The sequence below is a fragment of the Gymnoscopelus braueri genome (genome assembly GCF_963280865.1).
Source record: "Gymnoscopelus braueri genome assembly, chromosome: 14".
Lineage (NCBI taxonomy): Eukaryota > Metazoa > Chordata > Actinopteri > Myctophiformes > Myctophidae > Gymnoscopelus > Gymnoscopelus braueri.
In genome coordinates this window covers 38,734,233-38,761,576 of record NC_137619.1, presented here as the reverse complement: position 1 = coordinate 38,761,576, position 27,344 = coordinate 38,734,233, and the positions used below count along the sequence as shown (strand labels likewise).

At 44.4% G+C, this 27,344-nt stretch overlaps 1 protein-coding gene across 1 annotated transcript in view; it reads left to right on the top strand.

The window, feature by feature from the left end:
- Positions 1–21,763: 21,763 nt before the first annotated feature.
- The window catches only part of LOC308100636 (uncharacterized protein), a gene marked incomplete at its 5' end in the record, with an annotated part of 28,278 nt that continues 22,697 nt past the window's right edge, over positions 21,764–27,344 (top strand). The window contains 4 exons of the mRNA XM_080449701.1: positions 21,764–22,646; positions 22,755–22,805; positions 25,532–25,632; positions 26,552–26,684. Of these exons, the coding sequence (XP_080305827.1) occupies positions 21,764–22,646; positions 22,755–22,805; positions 25,532–25,632; positions 26,552–26,684 (1,168 nt within the window). The remainder of the gene's footprint in view (positions 22,647–22,754; positions 22,806–25,531; positions 25,633–26,551; positions 26,685–27,344) is intronic.

The window sequence follows — 27,344 nt, the reverse complement described above, 5'->3', positions numbered from 1 at the left end:
GAGCCTGAGCTTCTCAGCCTGAAAAGGTTGAGAACCACTGTGCTAGAACATTAAAACTGTATCAGTCAGAATAACTCATGATTTTGCTGTGTGCTGTCAATGTATCTAACTGAGTGACTGCTCCGTTACTCAGTGTTACTTTAACTCTGAGAGTGTACAAATGTAACCAAATGGACCCGTTAGGACTATTTCACCCATTTTCAACACGCTCGTTATAAAATGGAACCATTTCTGGCTACATGCTCTCTGTCTCAGAGGTCGGCTGTTTTCCGAAACCTGCCTACCAGTGGTCATTTCAAACAATGTTATTTTATGCAAGAACAATGGCTTCTATTTCAGCATACTAACTTCCCAGGAAGAGTTGTAGTTTCCAACAGCCATTGACACTGTAGGCAGGCTTCAGAATTGTCCACGGCCAACTCCGATACGCAGAGCAAGTGGACGCAAATGGTGCCATTTTATAATGAATTTTAACTGAGCACCTGTTATATGAAGATATAGTTGAAAATGGGTGAAGTGCTCCTTTAACACTGAGGATTTTACTGTATATACACTCTATGGATACTGATTTGTTGTCTATGAAGATCCATTATGCAAAACTCATGTGATATGGTTGTTTCTGTTAACATGGTAGGGATGACATCGCTGTTTGTGTTTTTAGAGTAGCGACGTATTAGTCTAAACCCATCTGTGTCACGGCCTTGCATCTGGACTCTCTTAATACATTATAATCCCTCCCTGTAGCCCCCATGTCCCCATGCCATGCAACACACTATATCTATGTCACTTATCTCCACGGCGAGAAAGTGACAACTGAGCAGTTTGGACCGTTTAAAATCATGTTTTTCACTGGGGTACGAGCTCATCGTTAGAAGGCCGTTAGCATTGAGGTAAGAGCGATTTTTATTTATTTTATTCTAATCATACTTTTTAACCCAGCCTTGTGATCCAGTTTAGTTCAAAAACGATGTTTATCGTGTAAGATCTGCCTTAGATCTGTTGATGCATGCACAGCAGCTGACCCAGTGTGGTGACTATAGGACCTCGTTACGATTTCTGAATTATGATTTTGATTTTAATAGATCATTTATGTTGACAAGATGGTCGGGAGCTGTCAAAGAAATTACTCTTAGGAGTTTAATCGGAGCCACTGGAAAGTTAATTGCCTTTTCGTTTCGGCCTGCCAATAACTTCAGAGTGATTATGTGATAAGCCGTATCATTTCGTTTGATGAAAATGTGCAAACTGCCTCTCGTACGCGCTTGCCCAGACCTAATGATTTATATTAGAGCCGAGACAGCGTCCATTTTGCTGCGTGTGGTGTAGGGTAGGAATGCGACGCTCGCTCACACAGAATACACTGCACTAATGGGTTTGTGTTACACTCCTAAATCAACTCGAGCTGTGAACTGACTTCCAGCAAAACCTTTACGATACATTAACAGCCAGGCATGGTGGTTGCCAGTGCGCCTGTGCCAACTGGCACACACCCTGACACGGCTGTATCGCACGCTGCCACTACAGCGAGTGATGGTTTTCCTGGGGCTCGTTTCTCTCTCGCTGATTACACACATGTTGTTTTCTCGTTAGCGGCGGTGCGGGGTCCTTGTGGTCCCGTCTAGTCGGAACTGCCGATTGGGTTTGTACTGTAGGTAAGCGTACAGGGTTGAACTTGTACAACATGTTGGACTTGGATGGGCTGTGTTATGTGTGGACAGGCTTTGGGAGAAGAAGAAGCGAGCATGCAGCCTGTTGCCTAGGGGGAGCGGTTTTTGAGTTTTTGGGTGGAGACAGCAGCATTTACTGTAGAACTGCAGACAAATATGCGCGGACCCCACCCTGGGCCAGCGATCAACTCCTCTGTCACCAGTGTCTTTATCACGCAGACAGAGATTGATACCCCAGGATCAGATTCCTCATGTGGACTCTTCTTGCGAAAGAGAGCCTCCCCCATTTTTCAAACCTTTTTTGGAAAGCGGGGAGGATTTCTGTTGGTCTATTTGACTTGTTCTTTTCCCCCCTTAAGCGGGATTATTAGACTATGGTATTGCGTGCCAAAATAGCCAATCTACGAGCCACGCGTTTGTGAGCGTGTAGATCTGCTATTTCCGGGTGCACACCGCGATGGGAGCATAATTTAGGCATTATTGTGTTATTCGTGAAAGCTGGCAGAGCTCAAATGTACAGTATACACGGATGCATGGTTTGATTTGAAAAGATATCCTGTAATGGGTCATTTTAGTGCTTTTGATTTCTAAAAGAAAGTCACAATCACATTTTCCTTCAAGCACTTTTCCTGGAATGTGTCTGTGGATGATTAATTGTCTAGTGTCTCATGGTTCAAGGATGAGCAATCACTTGGAGAAAACAGAGACAACTACAAGGACCCAATAGCACTGTTGTTTTCAAAGTGCCTTCCATTTATGGGTCATCATTTGTCTACTTAAATTCTAATTGCTAACCTAATCCTTTGGGATTACGTCGTAATCCCATTGCATGTAGACTGGTATTCCCATACTCTGTTTCTTCTTGTATAATGATTCAGATTCCTATACTTACCCACCCATGGCGTGTGGACGTTTCGCAGTGTTTTGCGTCGCTTTAATGACCTCGCAGTACAATGTAGGGGAATTCCAGGAGGTTTATCAGATTAAAAACACATCCATGGTAAACAGCGTTAAAGCTAGCCCTGTTAAAGCTACATGGGTTCTTCAAGTATACATTAGGCCAGTGACTTTTCATTTCAAGCACGCCAGTTTGATATGCATTCGGCCGTGGACCACCTTTTGATGCAATTCTTTATCTCTGGGACCACAATCTACACTGTAAGATCCTCATGATTTAATTCAGACAGTGAAATGGAACCGAATGCATTTTGTTTCATTTGTGTACACTCTCTGAGTTACAGCCCCATAAGAGTTCGGTTCCTAACTATCAATCATTTAGTCACCCTAGAACTCCCCCCACTGGCTCCCTGAGTGTCAAAGAATTGACTTCAAAATACTTCTGTTGTTGGTCCATAAAGCTTTGAATGCCAGATCTGCTTATTATAATTTCCCCGCAAGATTTTATTTGAAAATAGCCGATCTACAAGCTCACAACGCGTCGCATCGCGACGCGTTGTGAGCTTGTAGATCTGCTATTTTCTAATAGCTGATGTATATGTTAAAGTGCTCATGTGGCCCATAGTCGCTTCTTTTGGGTTTTCCTAGACCTGGTTGCTTGTTTCTCTCACAGAATCTGGCAACACTGTTTAGGGCCAAAATACATTTCTGATCTTGTACGATATCATGAACCATCCAGACCTCTCAGGTCATCTGGGAAAGGTCTGCTTTCTGTCCCTACAACCACAAATAAATGTGGGGAAGCAGCATTTAGTTTTATGAACCACATATCTGGTACAAACTCCCAGATAACTGCAGGTCTGCTGCCACTCTTATTTCTTTTAAAACACATCTAAAGACCTTTCTGTTTGCCGCCGCCTTTGATTGAGTTACTTTTCTTTTATTCTCTCACTTTGAGCACATTGAATTGCCTTGCTGTTGAATGCAAATAAAATTGCCTTGCGTTGCCTTGCCTAACAGTCTGTACAATGGAAGCGCTGAAACTCCACAGAAAACAAAGCCGATGTCCTGCCTCCCCCTAACTGCCATTTCACCTTTGCAGTTGCGTAAATATATCCTACTGGAAACCAAATGAGTCAAAGCCTATCTAGCTGGCTGCTTAGCAGAAATGGTTCAAGCCAAGGTTCAATATTTTGCCATGAACGGAAATGAGAAGCAGCTTCCTGTCACCCGGTGTACAACCTTTGTGGGGCGGAGTCACAGACTCATTAAAAGATTGAGGAAGAGTTGTCTAGCATTGAGAGACTATTGTCTCCCATGGGACACAAGATAGACAATTCAGGATTCCTTTTTGCTTCGTCCTGCTCCAAAATGCTTTACTTTCACTGAAAATCGAGCCTGGACCTTTTAGTCAGATAGCAAACAGCGGCAGGAGGGGGCAAGGGGCCACGATTGGCATGAGCGATGGATTGAAAGAGAATGATAAACAATAGTTCAAAGCCTCCGAGTTTGCATTTGATCCATTGTCCCAACTGGTCTTCAGAGACCTCCACCAAACAAGGCATCGTCTTACGCAGACTGAAAGGGTCTGTCCGGCTAAGATGCCCCGTTAGATTAGGTTCAGGTGAAGCGCGGGGTCTTATAGGGGGAGAGCGGGACGAGAGGTATTCGGTCATTGTTGTGGCCTCTTTGTGCCAGAGCAAAAGACAGTTTAAGCGAAACTGTACCTCTCAAAACGATACGCGGCGAGTTGCAATAACACACATTTAGTAGCTTGTGAGAACAGTATATTACAGTATCATGTGCTGTGTTCGTTTAGTGTCTCCCCATGATTAAAGGTACAATTACAACAAGCAGTGGTTTGTTGAATGACAAAACATCCCTTCACTGCAAAATCACGAGTACAAATGGAGACCGTAATCTTTACTCCCTCAGAGTTACATTGATTTAAAGCTTAAAGTTTCACGTCCTATGCCGAGATTTGAAACGCTTTAATATAAACATACTTTTTAAGGCATTATACTTTTCTTATAACACTGTATAATTATAGTTATAGGAACTCATAATCACATTGCTTTAGTTGTAACAATAATCATAACACATAAATGCATTGTAATCGGCTTACAACATTGTTTAATTACAGTTATAAGCACTCATAAGTACTTAAGTGATGCAATCATAACATACATATAGACTGTCGTACTTCATTATAGACATGGGATGCATAGCAAGTGTTAACCAGCAGTTCACAGTGTGTAATGACAGACATTATTGCCGCATCATATTTCATAATTTTTGCTGAGATTGTAAATCCAATCCATTCTAATCCATTCCCCACTATTGTGAGAGTTGATACGGCGACGACGAGATGAGAACGATCATCGTCACAATGGCTCGTTTTATTCCGCTTCCCCTCTTGTGTAATTACCACGTGCCTCTGGTCCGCAGTGGCAAAATTGATGGGTGGAATATCTTGAGAAATATGCGAGCAGAAGCCAAAGGAGGAAACATCTTGCGGGCGCACCACAATGAATGAGAATTAGAGGATGCAAATTAAACAATGCTATGATTTACAGCCAAATAATGAGACATTCGGGGTCGCGCATCAGAGTTTCGATCCCAAAGGCCCGGATTCCTGGAGAGAGTCGTCTCTTTTCTAGTCACAGTTCCTTTAATATTCACTTTTAAGCCCAATATACTGTATACATTGTCGTATGACGGTGACGCACACAAAAAATACGTAATCTACAAGCTCACGACACGTTGCGCTTGCACCGCGTGGTGAGCTTGTAGATCGCCTGTTTTATAAGCGTGTGACATCATCGTACAAACGTAGCATAAATTAGCAGCTGTTGGTTAGGGTTTTTAGGGTAGTCAGCGCTACCAAAATCGTAATGCCTCGTCTCAAGGGGAGGTCGTTATTTGTTTGAATGAGAGAACATGACTTATGAATAGTGGCTTGCATAGCCTTCCAAGTGCACTTTGGCCCTTTTTATTCATTAATAACGCGTCTATCCATGAGGTTGTGATTAGACATAATAGTTTTAAAAACAATTCAAGGTAAGAAAATCAATCAGCGATTTCAAGAAGGCCAGACCAGGTCAAACACACAGTGTGCTGATAAGAAGAAACTTGGCAAGCGGTTTAAAGAATTAGCCTTGGCGTTAGTACAACTTTTTTCCACGTCAATATCTAGAGAGAAACTCGGTTACTGTCACACAACATGAATTGTTGCCTAATACATATCAAACTGGGCGTCTTCGAAATAAAAGGGTTTAGAGAATCTTTGGACTAGATTACGTAGCTACTGTGCTTCTCCCCGTGGACACCATTGCAACGTGCACACAGGGTTCACAGTGCAACGTGCACAGGGTTTTTAGGCTGTGTGCGGCGGTGGTGAGTAGACGGAAACAGAGATGTTATCTGGCCATGGGAGGGAGGGAGGGGAGGATCTTTGGGGAGTGGAAGGGGTTTTCAGCGGCCGTGCTAATGCAGCTAACAGCCAGGAAGGACAGAAATGTTGACTCTGCAGAACTGGGCCCAGTACGCTGACGGGCTAACGGGGCTAAATACTGACCCCATGGACTAATAAAGAAAATCACCTCAGGCACGAGCCACCCGGGGTCAGAGGTAAGGGCACGGCTGGGAAAAACAGAGGCGGTGGCATGCGATCACCCTGGTGGCTAATTGAAATGACAGTTGAAGAACGGTGGGAGTGACATTGTTTATTTACGTCTTTGTTGCCGCAGTGAGCAAGCACAAAGATATTCCATTGGGCCGGCCAGGGATGACATCGCTCCTGTATGCTGTCTGGCTCCGGGATCTCTGGACTAGTACAATAAGGACTTCCTGTCTGCCATCGGATTCCGTTTGCCGCATTCCATCCAGGGCTGGCGATCATGGAGGGGAAGGGGGAGGAGGGGTCTGGTGTCATGGGGGCATTTTGGGGCGAAGGGGGTGGGGAAAGGGGGCGTGGTGGCAGGCAGTGGAGGCGTGGGGTAGAAGAGGAAGGTGCATGGAGAGGACCTGGATAAAATACGCACACGCCTTTTCTCCTGCTCTTTTGTTTACTCTGCGGGAAGAGTTTTTTCATCCTTATCAAAGCTGATAAAAGATGGGCTGTTCCTCTCTTTCAGCCCCCGAGGCGTTTACGCTGACTCCTCCGGTATACTGTCGTATATCAGGTGGCTGTCGGCCAAACGTTTCTGTGGCAGGTGGACTGTGATGTGGTGAAGCGTCACTCAGAGCGCATGGTTTCCCTCTGCTCAGAGAAAATGCCACAGGAATGGCTTCAGGGCAAGGCTGGCCCTGACTGTCACTTGCTGATGTTAGCCTTGCTGCGTGCTGGTTATTGGACAGTATATAGGCTACAATACCTGTACTAGTCAAATAAAAGTAAAGCAGGTATGCTTTCTGACAGTTTGATAATTTTGTTATTTTCTTATGATTGTACTTTGGTGTTGTGGACTCACACCATTATAGATTGGTTGCTTTTCAATGAGGCGTATCAAAATAAACGTTATATTTGAAAATGTACACCTCAATTCAAAGCTCCCTATGCATGTGCAAGGAGTCAAATTATACATCAAATGAACAGTAAAAAGAACAGCTGTGTTTTAGAAGCTTAGCATTATGCAAAGAATGTCACAGGGGTGACACATGCTATTGATAGTTTGTAATGACCCTATTGCAATACTGATAAAACAAACACTGGAATAGAAGACGGCTTCAGAGAGTAAAGTGGCTTAACCCCGTTATGCGCCGTTCTTAAACGGGAGGCAAAGATGAGGAATGCAGATAGAGAATACGTATAACAGGCAGCTAGCCAAAAACCAAGTTCCTTTGTCCACACCGCAGGGGGTGAGCAGAAGCCCTCATGTTGCTATTTGAAGGAAGGCGGAAAGATGGCATTGGAGCTCTCGTGTTTCAGCGGGGGTCAAGGAAAGAGAACAACTTCTAGCAACCTGAGCACACTAAAAGCGCTTACTGCTGCCTCGCCCCATATAACGGGATCTGCACAGTAAAATCCCGAGTGATCATTTAACTTTGAGAGTATAAATGGACCCCGAATGGTCCATTTTACAGTGTAGAGAGAAAAGGACCACAAATACTCTCGTAAAATGCCCCCATAACCCAGCAGCACTCAGCACCGCAAGATCGATACACTATTTAAAAATATAGTGTGCTAAGCACATTATGAAATTAATTAATACAAAATATCTTAAATGTAAAAGCTAGAATCGATGGATTATCAATGACGTCATTCTTGCTTAATTTTTTTTATCCCAGTGCCAATTGTCTAAGTGATCCTGGGCACTACACTCCCCCCGCCAGCCTAGGGAGCCCAGGGCCGAGCTCATGTCTCCTTCAATGCATGAGAGCCGCAACTGACCTTCTTATCACCTGAGAGGGGGGAGTTTCCCCGGTAGGACGTAGCGTGTGGAAGGAACACGTTATTCCAACCAGTTCCTTTCCCCTCCATCAGGCGCCCCGGCTGTCATGGGGGAGGCGGTATAGAGACCAGGATTACTGCATGTTTTTGCGAGGGTACCTACCCTAGGGGACACGGGGAGAACATGCAAACTCCACAAAGAAAGGCCCTTTCGCCAACCCCACATTATAGGGTATGGGCGCTGATGAGGTGGAGGATAGGACACGCCCCCAGCGACACGCCCCCAGCGACACGCCCCCAGCTGGAATTGAACCCAGGACCTTCTAGCTGTGAGGCGACAGCGCTACCAATGACGTCATTCTCCACAGCATTTTACAATAATTACAATTGAAGTACAAGATTGAACACACCCGTATTACAAACAGCCAATATAAAAAAACAAAAGAATCAAAGGTCAGAAAAGATTGCTGTGATTTATCAGATATAATATACATCTCTCTCAGAGTTACATTTATGTAAAGCTGCGATGCGTAAGTTTCATGTCCTAACCGAGATTCGAACCCGGGTAGGAGGAGAACAAATGACATAATTATTACTATTATTATTACATACATAAGAAGTATACTGTTACTGTCAGTTTCATACGTATTTAAACAATGAAAAGTATTAGCAAGAGCTTGTGACTAAATATTAACTACATTGGATCCACTGGAACAGAGGTAATTTTTTCCCGCCCCATTTCCTGGGAAGTAACGTTTTTTTTATTTAACACACAAGGTTATTCCACCCGACAGCGACCATATATAGAAGTATAATAAGAAGAGAACATTTTCCAGGTTCCAAACAGGAATCGTTTGCACTTTGTGTCAAGGAACCTGCGATTGCGATCAGGGCACACACACACACACACACAAAAAGCCCATGACCCTTTGAAAAGCCCATTCCATTCAACCCAGGAAATGAAGCAGCATTGTCCTCCCTTCTGCTAATTGAGCAGCTAAGACGGGTCAGGTTTCTGTCGACAGCTCACTCTATGAAATAAAAGGATCACTCCCTTGGTTCCTAAAACGTTGGCAGTCTGCACGAGCATTAAGTGATGTTATGGAGTGATCAGTGCAGTGTACAGTACATTTGATCCCATTACGTTTCCAGGTCTTTGTCAAAGTCATTCTAGGTGCTGATTACTCATGGTATTATGCGCTCAAAGGTGGCCTTTGTGCCCGTCCGGGTAATGCCAAGCCGTCATTAGTGCTTTTCGGCAAGAAAGGGACAGAGAGAGAGATGACGCATGTGTGTTGTGTGTGTGTGTGTGTGTGTGTGTGTGTGTGTGTGTGTGTGTGTGTGTGTGTGTGTGTGTGTGTGTGTGTGTGTGTGTGTGTGTGTGTGTGTGTGTGTGTGTGTGCGTGCGTGCGTGGTAAGGCTGGACGATATGGACAAAATAGATTTTTCTTTTTATAATAATTAAAAATAATGTTTTATTGTGACGATATTCTTTTTCTTTTTTCTTACCTTTTCCATTATAGCGAAAATATCTACAAGCTCACTTGTCGCATAGTGAGCTTGCAGATCAATTTTAGCTATTTCAGAAAATCTTAAAATATTGTATAAAATAATGCTCAACTGATATCTAGTCTCAATATCGATATAATATTGATATATTGCCCAGCCCTAGCGTGAATCACATCACCCAAATTTAGGTTTGAGTGCATGGTGCGTATAGCTAGACTGTGTGTACCATATTCTCATAACTAGCTAAGCATTGCACAGAAATACACAACACTATAGCCTGATTCCCTCAATAGGCTTACAGTGTGGAATATGTGATGTGAAACGATAAGCCACGTTCTCAGAATGCATGTCACCTGACTGCAGTGCTTGGCTCAGTTCGGACTGATAGCGATGTGCGCGTGGTTGTGTGGTTGCGCTTCAACGATAACCTGTCACAACGGTTGAGGCTGGAACGTACCATCTCTTCCAGCTTGCCAACAGCCTTCTGGCACCCACCCTGCACCATGGGACTCAAGGCTACACATTATGCACAACAACAACAGCCACACACACACACACACACACACACACTCACTCACTCACTCACTCACTCACTCACTCTTGTTTGGTTGCTATCTTAAAGCCCCACCCCCAATTGACAACCCGCCAATTTTGTAAGTTATTTGTTCGGGCTTATCTTGCCTTTATTGATTGTTACAGGTAGTTGTGTCTGGATAGCTCACTTGCTAAAGCACTTACCTTTGGAGTGCAAGATTCTGGATTTGATCCCAGGCACCGCCACCTGAGCATATGAGTGGCATATCATCATAACCTTTATTTCGACTCACAGTTGAGTATAGTTGAGAGGTAGGCCCTCATTTTCAATGTAGCCGAGATACAGAACATAATCAACAGGAATACATGTACTGTATATACATCAATATTAAATATAGAATCAGAAGGCAGAGAACACTCAAACATATTGAAAGAACTAAAACAGATAGGCCGTAAATTAAATAAAACAGTAATTAATGGCTTATATGGCTTGGGTACTGTGCTACTGATGCTAAGTCTTGCGCTCCACCTCAACAATCTATCTTCTGTGCGTCTAGCACATTGAAAATGGGATTGATTCTCGCCCAACATCAACAATAAGTAACTCAAACCAACTTATTGATAGTTACATTGTAGAGAGAGAGACATGCAGCAAAGATCCAGTCCAGCCCTGGAATCGAACTGGGGATTCACTGTAAGGCATGAGCGCCTATGTGATACGTGCCTTAACAACTCAGTGTCCCCAAACAATTAGAATAGATTATGACATATCCGGTGTGTAAAGTGTCTTGTTGACATTTTTGCCCTTATGGTGGTGCTAGAGGCAACATCATTGGCAAATGTTTCGTCAATCCACCAATTAGATTTTCTATTGTGTGCAAATATAAGTGGAAATGGTGGCCTAAGGGTGGTACTACAGGAAATGCCACAATCAGTATGGTTCTTCCTCTGAGATCATGAAGGCGCACAGGAAATTCCATGGCAATCCAGCAAGTAGTTTTTGAGAAATATTGTACCAACATTGCTGTCCTTAGAGCCCTGTTGCTAGCTAAAAATGATTTTTTTTCTTAACCTGCTGGCCCAACCTAACATAACCCTTACCATAAACGTAACCACAACCACACCTAGCCTTGACCCCACCCTTAACCACAACCACACCTACCCTTATCCACACCCTCACACCCTGTAACTGTAACCTTAACCACAAACACTTCTAACCATAACCTCACTAATCCTTAACCACTCACTCTAACCTTAATCCTAACCCCTAAATGCCTCATCCTAATCCTAACCCCAAAGATTTGTTTTACTATCCTTGTGGGGACCAAAAGTAAAACAAAGCTAAGGAAGAACATGTGTATTCTATAGACTACCGTACCTTGCAGACAGAGAGTGATTTGGCCTTTTGATTAAGGCAGGCAAAAGACAAAGGACCTTTTGAGTTACATTAAAGCTCAACGCAGTGTCTGTCAAGCTGATTCATTGTATGCAGTGAATCAACTTTATTGACCTAGATATCGCCTTCTTGTACTGTATATTGGTCAATAAAATGATCGGTTTTGTGATTAATCAAAGGACCGATTTGTTTTGTCCAATAGCTATTTCAAATTAATAAACGCATACCTTTTTTCATTCTTCCCTGGCATGCATGAAATGCATTTTATGTTTGACAAGTGTTCCGTAACAATGGTCATATTGACACATAGACCCCCCCCACCCCCCCCACCCCACCGCCTTGCCAATTGGCATTTATGTTGCCTGAAATGAATTGGATTTCTTCAGTGTTAAAAACTTGGTCAACAGTCAATAAGACGCTCTCCTCCCGTAATGATAACCAGCAGAACGAACCGCACTGCGTCCAAGTCTTTGTCTTTATGAAAATTCCTCCTATGATCTGTATGACTTACAACACTGCTGCTCGCTAGACATCTTATGAGCCAGTCCAGAAACAACAAATCAAGAAGGCATGCGGCTGTTGATTTGTTGTACGCTTCCAAGTATTTAAATCTAATCCGTGATTTATGACCTGATGGGATCATTTCTCCTGACAGATGTCCCATGTCACTGTCACCCGGTTTACGTACGTTTGTCTGTGGCTGTGGCTGTGCTGCACAGAACATGGAATAATGACTGCAAACGACATAACGAGAACAAAGGAACACAACGTTAGCTTAATCTTCTCTTGCCAAGTAACACAAAGTGAACCATTGTTCCCTGTATCAAAATTGCAATGTAAATACAAAACATTTTATTTTCCTTATATCACACGTAATGCTTTCAAACAGTGGAGGAGGAAGTACTCACATATTTTACTTTAAGTAAAAGTGGCAGTACCACAATATAAAAATACTCTGGTACAAATAATAGGCCTGTGTTCAAAATGTTACTTGAGTAAAAGTACAAAAGTATTGGCATCAAAATATACTTAAAGTACCAAAAGTAAAAGTACTAGAATGTTTGAAAATAGCAGATCTACAAGCTCACAACACGTCGAGGTGCGACGCGTTGTGAGCTTGTAGATCTGATATTTTCAAATAGCCTATGTATAAAATAGGGCTAAAGTGGTCAATGTATTTTTCATAATATCAATATTTTCAAATAATTATTGTGGAGTAAAATACAATTTCCCTCGATTTAGTGGAGTAGAAGTAAAAGTATAGGAAATTGGAAATACTCAATTAAAGCGAAAATACCTCAAAATTGTACTTAAGTACAGTACTTGAGTAAATGTACTTAGCTACTTTCCACCCCTGCTTTCAAATATAATTAATTAAAGTGGTGTTCAAGTTTGACCACATCTTGCTAAGGCTGTCTAGAATGCCTCTTTGGGCCTCTCTCTCTCTCTCTCTCTCTCTCTCTCTCTCTCTCTCTCTCGCTCTCGCTCTCGCTCTCGCTCTCGCTCTCTCTCTCTCTCTCACTGTTATTCTGATAACTCTTTCATATACCTAATGCAATTGACCTGTTGACAAGCTTCGCCTCCCGGCGTTAATACTTCAATGAAAAACCCATGAGGCCACGGTAAATTTGTCCCAAAGAAAAGAGTTCCATTAATAGTGTCGGTCATGGCGAGGCCTGTGACTGTTGTGGCCATCTGCTCACTATTTCCACCACCTAAAGAGGATAATTGAATCTGAAATCACTTTTCTCTCGTTTTAAGAGGGAGGGGTGTGCCTTCTCCTCTGGGTTCTTCTAGACCACAATAGAGTGGGCCCTTGTTTATATTCACCGCAGAGCAATTTCCCCACATTGTCTCTTTCCTACATCTGCCCTTAACCCTCCAGATCGATATGCACCATCCAATCACCTGCCACACTTAATTACAAACCCATCAGTGCCTTCAATGAGAGGCATCAAAGACATTGAGGACTTCAATGGGTTTTCTTAGCAGGGCCGTCCGTGGCAACAATAGAAGTAGTTGGAAGTCCTTATAAGCTGGTTTTGGTTGAAAATAGGTCAGTGGTTGGCAGCTGTTTGTGATGTTGTCCCATGGCCGGCCTGTGGTCCAGCGTGCCGCTCGCCATATTTAACACCCTTTGTGCCATCCTCTCGGCACTAATCTGCCTTTTCACCGTGTTACAATTAATTTGCGGTGATTTCTATGAGGGTCCCGGCGTCGTTAGGGAGCCTCAAAGGGCCCTAGCCCAATGGACAGAATGTCAATAGTAGGTCATTGTCTTTGGTGTAGCCCCTTGTAAATGCCTGTGACAGCGGCTTTGAAATCCATGCCCGACGAGGCTCCGATGCCCTATCAGTGGACATCACAATGGACATGCTTGTTTGGCTGTGAGAGACCTCTTGTGACAAACATCATCAACCTAGCAAAGCCAGACCTTTTATGAGTTGAAAGTGCTCTGGTTGCAACAACAACAGCTCAACATTTAGTTTCCCTTAAGCACTTTCAACCCATGGTGTCCCTATTTTTGGGCATGTCCTTAGGTGAACATTTTCAAAAACTGTCACATTTTCTTCAAAGATTAAAAAACAAATGTGTCAAATGTGTCAGTCTAAAAATGTTCAAATACCCTGAAAATGGCACATTTAAAAGCTCAACATGTTGCGATGCAACGTGTTGTAGCTTGTAGATCGTCTATTTTTCACTATTCCTTGTACAACAAAGTAAATTATATACTTTGGGGCTTATATGGGCTTAAATTAATGCGCCCATAGGCTTAAGTGCTTAAAGGGATAGTTCAACCCCAAAATGACTTTTTTTCTATCGATTAGTCACCCCATGGAGACTTGAATTCATGGATATCTTTTGGTTTTTGTCGCATTCCTAAGCCAATAATTTGATGACCGGTAGCGGTTGTGGTAGGAGACACAAAGAGTCTCCTTTGTGCCGGAACCGCTGCTTCCGGAACCGCTGGTCATCAAATTATTGGCTTAGGAATGCGACAAAAAAAAGTCTCCACGGGGTGACTAATCGATAGAAAAAAAGTATTTTTTTGGGGTGAACTATCCCTTTAATGTCATTAAAATAGTATTCTCTGAAAAAAACATGAACAACCTTACCAAACCTACCAGTTCATTACATTCCCCCTATAAGGAGAACGCCAGGGGAATAAGTGATAAGTGATAGTATTTGTCATCTTTGCAGAACGGGGTGTGTTCCCATGGGAACGTTCTAGACCCCGAGTGTTTAGTTGAAGCTTTCCGGCGGTGCTCATAATGCCATTAATTGTGTGTGGGGAGAGTTGGTGAGTAAGGGCTAGCCATGAAGAGCCCTGAGGAACCACAACTTGTTTAGCAGGTTTTCTTACAGTGTTGCCCACAGTCTGCTGGGGTTTTTGTGGAGTCAGACCTCCTGTATCCGCCCCTCTGCCTCTCCTCTCCTCTCCTCTCCTCTCCTCTCCTCTCCTCTCCTCTCCTCTCCTCTCCTCTCCTGTTCTTCTTTCTGTATGCCTCTCACTCACTCACTGTTTCTACCCCTCACACAAGTACACACACGCACACGCACACGCACACGCACACGCACACACACACACACACACACACACACACACACACACACACACAGTCGTGCCCCCCGACCCATAAAACAAGAGAGGCAGAATTAAAGACACAAACTTTGCTGACGTCTACAGGACCGTGGGCCCCTTTCTCTCTCTCTCTCTCAGCGTCACTCTCACTCAATAAAAAGATAAACAGGGAGACAGAGGAAGATAGAGGGATAAAGAGAAAGATAGTATAGAGATGTAGAGAAGAGTTTAGGCAAGACCTTCACTTCTCACTCCATAAAAAAAGATAGAATTTAGAGAAAGAGGGAGGGGGGAGGGGGGACAGGACGGGACAGAGAGAGTCAAGAAGGGGAAGGGGGGAGGGGCAAGAATTCCACTCATCAAATTAAACTTCCATCACCGTCGTCGCTGTGCTGAGATTCCAGCAAGCCAATCAGGCAATTTAAGACAAATGATTTAGTTGAGCTTCCTAGCCACACTGGGCGTGGGAACCGGCACAGATTCTCATAAAAAAAAAGAAAAAAAGGGAGAGAGAGAGAAAAAAAAAAGGGAAAAAAATGGGGGGGCCAGTAAATGATTCCCCTCCTGCTTCAAAGGGCTGAGCAACAAAAAGGTTTGTGTTTATGTGTGGTGGTGTTGTTGCTGCCTGGTTGTCTCAGAGAGTCTCAGCTGATTTCTACTGTGCATGTTGTAAGTGTAAACGCTGCAGTTCGGCTCTCTCTCTCTCTCTCTCTCTGGTCCAACTGCCTGCGAAGAGAAGAGGGGGGGAAAAATACAAGGGGAGCGCAATCTTTGTTCCTCTAGATAAATAATGAGTCGACTAAACCGTTCAAGGGTCATTTAAGCCAAGGGGCGTCTTGTTGCAAGCCCCCACCCCCTCCCCCTACAAACACACACACACGCACACACACACATGCACGCTCGCACGCACGCACACGCACACACACAGTTCTTGAAGCAGCGTTTTGATCAAAGACGTTTTGTAGGCCTTCTTTCCTTTCCTCAACCCCCCCCCCCCCCCTAGCCCACCCCCCCAGCCCCATATCCCACACTCTAACCCCCCAAACCATGGCTGCCTTGCTGCTGCTAATCTTTGGTGGTCTTCTGACTGCCAACGGTAATTGATTAGGGAGCAGAGGACTGGCTGGAGGGCCCGGGGTGTGGGGGGGGGGTCTGGTGGCGGTGGTAGAGGGGAAAGTTCAGCCCAGAAAGTTCTCAAGGTCACTGCCCCCCCTGATCGCCAAACTCCGTTTCTCATGCTATTAGGTATCACCCTGCACACACGGGGGGACGCCTGCAAATATGTGGCGACCATTTGGGACTGAACTCTTCAAGAGGTTCGGTGGTGCTGAGTGCACTAAACAGGAAGGTACCGTGTAAGCAATTTAAATGCGTCTGTTTAGGTCAAACCGGGTGGCTCGGTTTTGCTAGGCTTTACTTCTCCCTCCATGTTGATTCATCTGTTGATCCGGGAGTTCAACAAATAAATGTCCCCTCGCAGGAACACACTTATTATGTTCACGTAGAAGAAGGTCCCTCTCATGTTTGTCCCACCGTGTTTGCTCAACATCCTTGACAATATAAAGAGGTTGTGGATGTTATTCTGAAAGTTCTCAACCCCATCGGGTCCCCCCCCCCCCCACCCCACCCCCCTCCGTTCCTACTGATTTCACACGAAGAGGTGACATTCCACCCATCTGGAAATTGACTCATGCTGCCATCTTGTTTAGTAAAGGCATTTACAGTACAGCTGAACAGTTTTGCTCCAGAGAGAGAGACAGAGAGAGAGAGAGAGAGGGGGGGAGAGAGAGAGGGGGGAGAGAGAGAGGGGGGGGGAAAGCCTCTTTTCTGGTCTTTTGCGGTGAGATTTCGGTACGGCCAACCGGGGTCATGCTCGCCACAGAAGCCGCTGCTGACGACACTTTAGGGACTGCGGAGGGGAGAGAGTATTGATGCCTATGGAAACATGACTGTCACAGGAAATGTTCAACATGTTTCAGAGTGCTGGAACCGGAGGGGGGGATGGACGGGGGGACGTGAGGGTCTTTTAGGAGGCTGTTCAGGGCAGTGGGGCTGGTGTTGATCTTGGCTGCAAAAAAAGGACGACTGCATGGGTCTCCCCCCATCCAGGATCTACCACACTCTGGTGGTGGGGCCCAGGAAAAACACACCGAGCAATGCTAGCGTACATGCACGCATCACAGACTTATGTGTCTGATTGTGACTACATACGGGGCCAACTTTACTAAGTGCAGTGAAGTCAGGCTACTGTCTGCTTGCCCAGTTTCGCACCACAGCAAAACAAAAACAAAGATATCAAGCTTTCGACAAGTAATTTGGATACTTGTAAACGTGATTCCTCATCCTTCGCCGTGGAGCCATGGTTGGGGTTCGATGTCTGTCTGTCTCTGGGTTGGTCCCTCGGTTATTGTCAGCGAGATGCCCCCGGGCTACAGCAGCAGCTGTGAGACATTCATCTCATGTGTGCTCTGACACTTATAGTGTCATTTAGCATCTATCATAAGGAACCAATTTTTCATAAATCTGTCAGTATGTCTGTAGATTTTCAAGTGATCTCTCACCATTAGCTTAGAAAAATAAGATGAAACATCGGTTGCCTTTACACAAATCCTTCTTCTTTTACTTGCCTACTATGTCTGTGCAGTCAAACAACATGTAAAAAGGATTATTACCAAACCTGATATTCTTGCAAATACCAGATCACAGCATCATGAAAGCCCTGCACTCTCCGTGTTGTGAATGAAAAGCACTTGTGCGGTTTAACTTTAGCCAGACTTGTGAATACCAGGGGAGGTTGCTCTAAGGAGCAATGGGTTTCTGCTTTATGTCTCCTCATGTGTTCTCTCTGCTTCTGCTCTCTACCGCCTCTCTGTGGCGGGCATGCGGCACCGACCGCAATTATGTCGACCCCCGTGTCGCTGGGCATACTGTACAGTTCTCTTTTAAAAAGCACACGCTGAGCCACAAGTGAAGACAAAAATAGAAAAATTATTTGCGCTTTATATTTCGATCATGATACCTGTTTTTTTATACAGCATACATTGTTTTCGAAATTGGTTGCAGCTGCTTTTAAGGAGAGGTAGTGTTTCCATTTTTCTGAGGCATGGTCTCTTTCACCTCTCTCTCTCCCGCTGCACCGCGCTGTAGTTCTTGGCATGCCTCTGGGCCTTGCAGCTCTTGCTGTGTCATGTTCTGCTCTGAGGTAAACTGATCCCAAACTTGGGAGAACTTTTTTCTCTCATCTGCCACTAATTCAGAGCCCAGGTTGTTGGAGACTTCCAGACCACCTCCTCTCCCAGCGGAAACCAGCATGCGGGCCCTGTGAGTGCCTGCCACTTGGGTATAGATAGACCCCCCTCAACTCCCAACCCCCACCCACCCCCCACTTCTCTCCCTCCACCCACAAGTGTTCAAACTAAAGCCTGATTTGCACACTTGGTGCCAGGCAGCATTAGACGAAAGTATAACTCATTAAGGCCGGGAACGTATCTGTGTCATTTTAGGATTTATTTGGCTATTGAAAAATAGCAGATATACAAGCTCATAGTACGGAACAGAGAGTGCCGTGCTATGAGCTTGTAGATCTTCAATTTTTGGGAAAATTGTGGAAAAAGTGTACACATTTTTAACTCGAATCTTTGCTTCTGGGGATTCTACAAATGTCTTCTAAATCCTAACAGTTTTTTTTTACAATTTGACAATTGTGTGAAGATATATTACTAAGGTACACATGTAATATTGGCAATTGTGTGAAGTGTGGATATTTCTTTAGCTGTGTTGTAGAGGACAGTGGCCACTACATTTAAGTTATATCCATTTGTGTTGTAGTTGTGCATAGATAAGCCACTACATTCTAGTTGTGTTGTAGTGGCGAGGGCCACTGCATTTTATTATCTGCAATTGTATACTGAGAACGAGCCTTTGCTTTTATTTTATTTTATTTTATTTTTGTTTGCTTTATTGTTAAATTGGTTCTAACTGTAATTGTATTATTGCTCTGTAAAGCACTTTGAGCTGCATTTCATGTCATGAAAGGTGCTATACAAATAAAGTTTATTATTATTATTATTATTATTATTAAACCTTATGTTGCTATAATATCAGTGGTTGTCAAACTGATTTCATGTCATGGACCCCCAAAATGATATGTATTTGGCCGTGGACACCCATCTCAAAATATGTTGTTCCAGGGACCACCTAGAAGCAAAGATTTTAGTTAAAAATGGTCACTTTAAACATATACTGTATATATATTCAAAGATTTGCACAACTTTTCACGATTTTTCAAAAATAGCAGATCTACAAGCTCATGAGCTATGAGCTTGTGTATCTGCTATTTTTGAATAGCCAAAGAAATCTTTAAAATTACCCAGATGCCTTCCCGGGATTGAATGGGATAATGCTGCCTGGCACCAAGACTGTCAATACGAGCATCTTCCCCACTGGATAAAAACCTCAACAGGAGAAAGAGAGAGAAAAGGAAGGTCATTTGCAACATTTGCGGCCTATAAAAAAACACTTTGAGAGAGATTTCTCAACCCATAACTACCCTATCAGCATTGGGTATGTAGAAAAATGGAGAGAAACTGCTGCTTACTGCTGATGGCAGCAAGTACAAATTATAGTATAGCACACCAAGAAATTGTTTGGCCTAATTTAATTTAAGACTGTGTAACTGTGTCCCAGGTCAACCTTTTATTCGGGGGGAAGAATGGCCAGTCTCATTACAGCCTCCAATTAAGGGAAGGTCTGTGGTTAAAAACACACAATGAGGTTGGTTCCATATGCATGTGGGGTAATATCGCGGAATGGCATTTTAGTTTTGACTGGAAATGACTGTTGTGTAACATATATGAGAAAACAAATCTCACTTGTAGGTAGGTAAGAGTGTATTACGACTTTGGAAAAGGGGTCCAAATTGCACAGTAACTCAGTTATATGAGAGAGAGACAGAGAGAGAGAGAGAGAGAGAGAGAGAGAGGAGAATGGAAAACTGGAGTCAGTAGAAAGTGTGGAAAAGTGCAGGAAAGCATGAAAATCAGCGCTTACAAACTGTCTCCCCTTTGATCTAATGAGGACACAGCAGTATCAAAGGTGGACATTGTCACAGACGGTAATCACGCTCATTACTCCCACCATAGATGTGTGGACAAAAGCACACAAACACAGATGCCGTCGTCGTCGTTTTGCCTACAAGCGTGTTTGCAGCCAACGGCAACATCATGGACCGCCCACACGTTTTGGGTGGTGGTGGATAGACATGGTTCTTACTCTGTGTCCTGGATGACTTATCCTGTAGCTGCAGAGAGAACAGGACTGGGCCTGTGGGGGTGAAACAAATGCTATCTGATGCCATAGGGGCTGTTATTGTCAGCCATGCATCCGCCTGCCCATATTCTCACCTGTTCCCCCAAACACAAGACCCCCCCCCCCCCAACAGGAGACCCACACGGTGAAAGGGAATACTGACTCCAAGCTGTGTGAATGACATAGGATCATGCAAAACACCCCCCCCCCCCCCCCACCACCACACACACAGACAGACATACGCATGCATGCACACACACACACACACACACACACACACACACACACACACACACACACACACACACACACACACACACACACACACACACACACAGAACCACACACGGCAATACAAGACACGCAAGACCTGTTACGACCTTGCATGCATACGCAAAGAAAAAAAAACTGGCGTCGTGCAAAAAAACACTGAAAAAGATTTTAACCCATTAAGACCGGGAACGCATCTGTGTGTAATTTTTAGACTTCTTTGGGCTATTCAAAGATAGCAGATGTACACGCTCATAGCGCGTCACTGAGTGCCGCGCTATGAGCTTGTAGATCAGCTATTTTCTTTTGAAAAATTTGAATATAACATTTTTGACTCAAATCTTTGCTTCTGGGGATTCTACAAATGTCTTCTAAATCCTAACAGTTTTTTTTTAAACTTATGTTGCAATAATATCAGTGGATCTCAAACATTTTTCATTTCAAGACCCCAAAATATATTTGTCCGCGTACCCCCCATCTCAAAACATTTTGCAGGGACCCCCAGAAGCAAAGATTTGAGTTAAAAATGTATATATATATATATATATATATATATATATATATATATATATTCAAAGATTTGCACACATTTTCACAATTTTTCAAAAATAGCAGATCTACAAGCTCATAGCGCGGCACTCGGTGCCGCGCTATGAGCTTGTATATCTGCTATTTTTGAATAGCCCAAAGACATCTAAAAATGACACACAGATGCGTTCCCGGTCTTACATGGTTCCCGGTCTTAATGGGTTAATCACTTCCTTCCCCTTTTTCTGCTATCTACAGCAGCGTCCATATGTTTTTCTGCTAAGATGATATGTGGGCAGAATATTGATGTCATCTTCAGGCCCTTTTGAAAGCAGACCTGTGTGTCCAAACAATAAGGACTGCTTACCATATGAAAGCATGCTAATTCAAATCAGTATTCAATTTCAGGTGCTCACCTGACCCAGAAACACTGAATTGGTCCCCCTCTCTCTCTCTCTCTCTCTCTCACTGCTAAGCAACACATGTTCCAGATGAAGGTTTTGGGTTGCGTGCAGAGGCTTCGGGTCCTATCAAAGCGCAGCATGTTGCTCCAGAGGTGTGGGTGGCTGTTTATCCTCGCCTCAGACTGCATGAGGTTTATCTGATGAACCTGAAGAATGACGTGTTTACCAATCCGGCCAGCACAAAGTTAAAGGCTGTCACAGACAAAGCACGACACAATGGCGGATTCAAAGAGGCTTAGGCCCGGTCGGCGCCCGCGTGAGAAAAGACCACGGGCGCTCTCATTCAGGCTGTTCTGCTGCTCGTGTTTGAGACCGGAGGAGAGGGGTTCTTCTCCTCCGAGGCAGGAGAGGGACGGGGATGCCAAGTCGCCTTGCCTGGACGATGGGACGTCAGGAGACAAGGTGACCATCCAGATCACAGTGGAGGACCTGGGCCTGGTCAACCCCAGCTTCAGCCTATCCGAGGAGGACTCCCCAGCCGCCGACAGGGCCGTCGGCATGGCCCGCTCGGTCAGCTCTGTGTCCGCCTGCTACAACCGGGCTCTGAGCAAGAAGAGGCTCAAACTTCTGTCCTCACTGCCTCTGCCTCAGCCCAGGGCCGAGAGCAGCACTAGTCCCGCCAATGGTGTAGAGGATGAGGAAGATGGCGAAGATCCGAGGTGGTTTGAGAGTGCAGGCACCGACAGCACCACGCCTGCTTCCGGGAGCCTCCTGTTGCCGCCCGTCATCAACTTGATCCCGCCCACTCCTTCCGACGTCATCAACGACGATCAATTCTTTGACCTCAACTCCGAGGACGAGAGCGTGATGCATACCTCCGGTAGCGATGGAAGCTTCACTACTACCGGCGACCAGGAGAGCTATGAGGAGAGGACGGAAAGCATGGAAAGGCCGGATAATTCAACAGAGGAGTGTGCACGAGCTGAGAGCCAGGATGAGCGTAACATTGAACCAGAGAAGGGCCAAGATGGAGAGCTTAAACACAACAAAGCAGAAGTCATTCCAGGCAACATGAGGGAAAAGGAGAAACCCAAGGTCACATTCTTACGTAGTGCTTACCAAGTTGCCCCTCTCCCCGAGTACCCATGGAAGAAGAAGAGTGAGTCCAACTGTGGCCCCTTCAGCGATCCATGTGCTTCACGGCTCTGCCAACATATAAAGATGTTTTGGCACCAAGTAATGATCTTGCCTTCTTTTTCTGTCATAGGGAGCTTCAACACTGGCATCAATCTGTTGTCATTTACTGAGCACAACCTGGGTGAGTTGGACTTAAAGGACCTGGTCTGGCATGCTTAGCCTGACTAAGATTCACGGCATACTTGACATTACTGCCCACCATTTTGCCAAGCACATAATTGGTTTGGCATTGCTTGAGATAGGTGATCCAACACACTAAATATAATTGCACCGTTCTTTTTCTTTTGGTCAATGTTATGTTATCGTGATGTTTCAATGCATTTTAAAGCACATCATTGTTTTGAAAATAGTCCCTATAGAAAAGATAACTACCAACATAATTCAATTATTCGTGTTAGTTTGTTAAACGTGCAAAATGTATGTAGAATAGGCAATGATAGTACGTATCGACAGCACGATCCTTGAGTTGCATTTGCAGACGATTATTTGCATTCGAGCGTCTGTCACGCAGTTCCCACTTCAGACTGTAGGTGAGGGGTAAACGGCAACAGATGATGGTCCCCCCTCCTTCCAGCTGTTGAGCTCATGTGTTGCCTCTTTGTTTTGATCTCGGTTCCCCCTATTCAGAGGAAATTGCAGTGATTATGTGACATGGCTACAGTACCTCTAACGCCTCCGTCGGGAATTGCGAAAAGTTTCCCTTTGTTGGAATGTCTTTTTAGCCATTGTGTGCGTATTCCCAGTGCGTGGCCACGCAGGCGGTTCCCAGGTGTTGGGTTCCTGTGACTCAGCAGGCTCTCCTCCCTCTGTGTTCTCTCAAAGAGAAGCTCTGCTGCCCATAGAGATTACTGCTTACTCTCCTTTCAACCTTCAAACCCGGAGCAGGACAATAACGCTCCGAACGATAAGCATCGTGCTTTGCCTATCCGTTACATAAATGTGCTGAAAAGTTTGAACTCCTCTACTTTTTTGCATTAACCCTGTGTGTGTTTGTGTGTGTGTGTGTGTGCTTGTGTAGGTGTGTTTGTGTCAATGTGTACCTGTTGACATATTTTCACCGAAAAATATCGAAATCGGTTGAAAATAAGCTCACAGAGAGACGCGGTTATTATGACGAATTAGCCGTTAGTGCAGTACTGCATGCATCAACAGAATGATGCTCGACTCTTCCATTACCGATGATTTCCAACTAAAGACAACACAAGGGCCTTGTCCCCTATAAGCCTGGCCAGAGTTTCCTGTCCTCCTCTGTTTGTGTTAGCCCTTTTCCTGGAAGACACAGGCCGCCTGAGGTCTCTGACATCGCTTCGACATGGCCGTGTGTGTCCTGCTACCCTCCATTAGGCTCCTCAGACAGCTTCACATCTCGTGTGTCCCTTCTCCCACGCTCAGTGAAAGGCAGTCATAGAGACGAGAGAGGGATGGAGGATGGAAATGATTTTCTCCGTATATTTCAAAGACACTCTCTGTTATTTTAAGGGGCCTGAGGTCAGCCGGAGGAGGGTGCCATTATAAGCCTGTACACGTGTTTGGACCGAGGCCCCCTTCGCTTTTCTCATTTGAGCTTTTTCTAGTAAAAAAAAGGGGGAAAAGTTTCATTCTTGGTGTTTTTGCGTGGCCCGGGTGTGCTGCCTTGGCAGAAGCTGTAGGGGCCAGACTTTTATGACGGCGTAAAGAGTGACTCACAGCAGGCCGGCCAGGTGATGGAGAGTGTGTGCCATTGCACTCTGCCTGTGAACCCCCTCCCCCCTCCCCCCTCCCCCCTACCCCTGCAATCTGTGTTCTACTGTCTCTCCAGGGCCCAGACAAGATTCCACTGCTGACACACATAAACCAATTACACTGTCTTATCTGATTCAGCCTCCCTCTAAAGTCCCCTTCACATCAAACAAGCCCTTTCAGAAACAGGGCCCTGAAATGAAAAACATGTGTTTAAGAAATTAGAGTGTTTTTCTTGTTGTTGTTGGCTAAACTATTTGAATAGACTACCGTTAAGAATGTTTGTGAACTGTGTCAATAAAGAGGGACTTGATGCTATAATCAGTGCAGGTATGAGGGGGGAAATACCCGACGCTTAAGTTATAGCTTAGCTATAAACATCGGTCATAATCATGTCACGGTGTTGTATTTTCCTGAGAAGGCCAGTCCCTCGCTCGGATGCCATATTCTCGGTCTCATTTGTCTTGCTTGTTATGATAGGAGGAAGGAGATATTTGCTCACTGATCAAGTGACGTTTGGGAAAATGCAAGAACATGCGCTTTCTGTGGGAAAGAACGAGGGTTGTCACAAAACTATGTGATCAACCAGACAGACTTTAGTGTGTCTGACGGGTTGCCAAGCAACCCCAACTGGCTGTGTCCAGTATCAGCACCAGCTAATGCACTGCAAATAGACTCTGAGTTGAGCTCCGAAATGAGCGCTGAGAACCCCAGATCCTAGGACCCTGAGAGTAGACGGAAGGACGTGAAGTTTGTTTACCATAAATGGACTCAGCAAAGCCTTAAGCCTACTTATGCATGTCCGCGTCGCTCGATGAAAACTCTGTTATTTTCGCGCTCGGGTGGCTCAGTGGTAAAGTCACTGCCCACCACCACGGAGGTTGTGGGTTCGAATCCATCGCGGTGCATCCGGCTTTGTCGAGCGTCTACAGGAACACAATTGGCCCGTGTTCGGGGGAGGGAAGCCGAGCGGGGAGGGTGATATTGGTCATTGGTCCAAAAAAAAAGAGGAAAATCAGTTATTTTCAGCGAGCGCCACAGTCATTCAGCAAAGTATACATGTGTCATTAGCAGGAGATGGTCCCCGAGAAGAGTTTGTTGTAACCCTGTTTCTCTGTCTTTATATAGATGAACTGAGTAACAAGGATGTTACCTATGCTGAGTTGCTGAGAGCTCAACTTTATCTGCTCGATCACAAAACCAAGATGGATGCGTCCACTCGCCTACAGGTAAGAAGATCACATAGACAGTATATGAGCACACTACAGAAAAGATGGGTGGCGCAGGTGTAAAAAGGATCCCTGGCTAATAAGCCTTGTATGCCTTAATACATTATAATTGCCCTACAGTATGTAACTAAAATTTGAAATTAAAAGCACCTTAAATATTTTATTTATTTTAGAAGTAGTACGTCTTTCACTCAATAGGGACCGCTCCCGTCGCAAGTTGATGATGTCATTTGCATGTGTGGTCCAGCCGTATGGAATGCATGTGCTAATAAAAAACTATTTAATACTTAATAGAGTTAATATGAGCATTGAGCATCTAAGCAATATTTTAAATACTTTTTGTTAGTACATGCATTCCATAAATTGCACACATGGACAAATGACATCATCAACTTGCGACGGGAGTTATCCCTATTCAGGGCCGGACTTACCGTTGGGCTAGGGTGGGCTGCAGCCCAGGGGCCCCCAACTGGGAGGGGCCTAAAAAAAAATATGATCAAATTGTAAAGTAACCCTACCGAATTAACCGAATTAAAGTACCAAAACCAGAAAAAAATGAAAAAAGCCCGCAAGAAAATGAAAAATTACCGCGCGCGTGAGCAGGGGAGGCCTCAAAGAATTCTCTAGCCCAGGGGCCTCAACTCCTATAAATCCGGCCCTGTCCCTATTGAGTGAAAGATTAACTACTTCTGAAATAAACAAAATATTTAAGGTGTTTTTTTTAAGCACTTGTCGGTTTGGCCGAGCATCGATTGGAACACAGTTGGCCGTGTTCAGGGGAGGGAAGCCGGGTTCGAGAGGGACATTTTCACTGCTCTAGCTGATCTTGACCATTTTTGGTTATCTACAGATTAAGTTAAAGTTTAGATCATCAGGATATAGACCAAGATATGATCATTTTACCGTATATATATTTCAGCAACCTGCCACTCGTTCCTGTAGTCTTGGAGACACGGTGACAAGGAGCCGGTCCCTTCATGTCGCGCCCCAGGTGACGACACACCAGAACAAGGGTGAAGAGGGATCACCACGACAACGGCGCATAACCGTTGGTGAGACCCTAATGGCTAATTTATAGTCTGTCTTACAGCCGTGTTTAGCGTCGAAAATAACTGATGTTTTTGAACCCTTTAAGACCAGGAACGCATCTCTGCGTCATTCTAAGATTTCTTTGGCTATTCGAAAAATAGCAGATCTACAAGCTCGTAGCGCGGCACCGAGTGCCGCGCTAGATCTGCTATTTTTGAAAAATCGTAAACATTTGTGCAAATCATTGAATATATATTTTAAAGCTAATATTTTTAAATCAAATATTTTTCTTCTGGGGGATCCCTGGAACTAAATATTTTGAGATGGGGGTTCACGGCCAAATACATATCATTTTGGGGATCCTTGACATGGAAAAAAGTTTGAGAACCACTGCAACCTCATAAGTTTTTTCCAAAAACTGTTAGGATTTAGAAGACATTTGTAGAATCCCCCAGAAGCAAAGATTTGAGTTAAACATTTTCGCTTTAAAAATATATATATACAAAGATTTGAACACATTTTCATGATTTTTCAAAAAATTGCAGATCTGCTATTTTTCAATAGCCAAAGAAATCTAAAATGACACAAGATGCGTTCCCGGTCTGAATGGGTTAAGTGCATTGTTTCGTACACATTGAAACAAAAGTATTCCAGGAATACAGTATAATTGCTTATGTGATTTC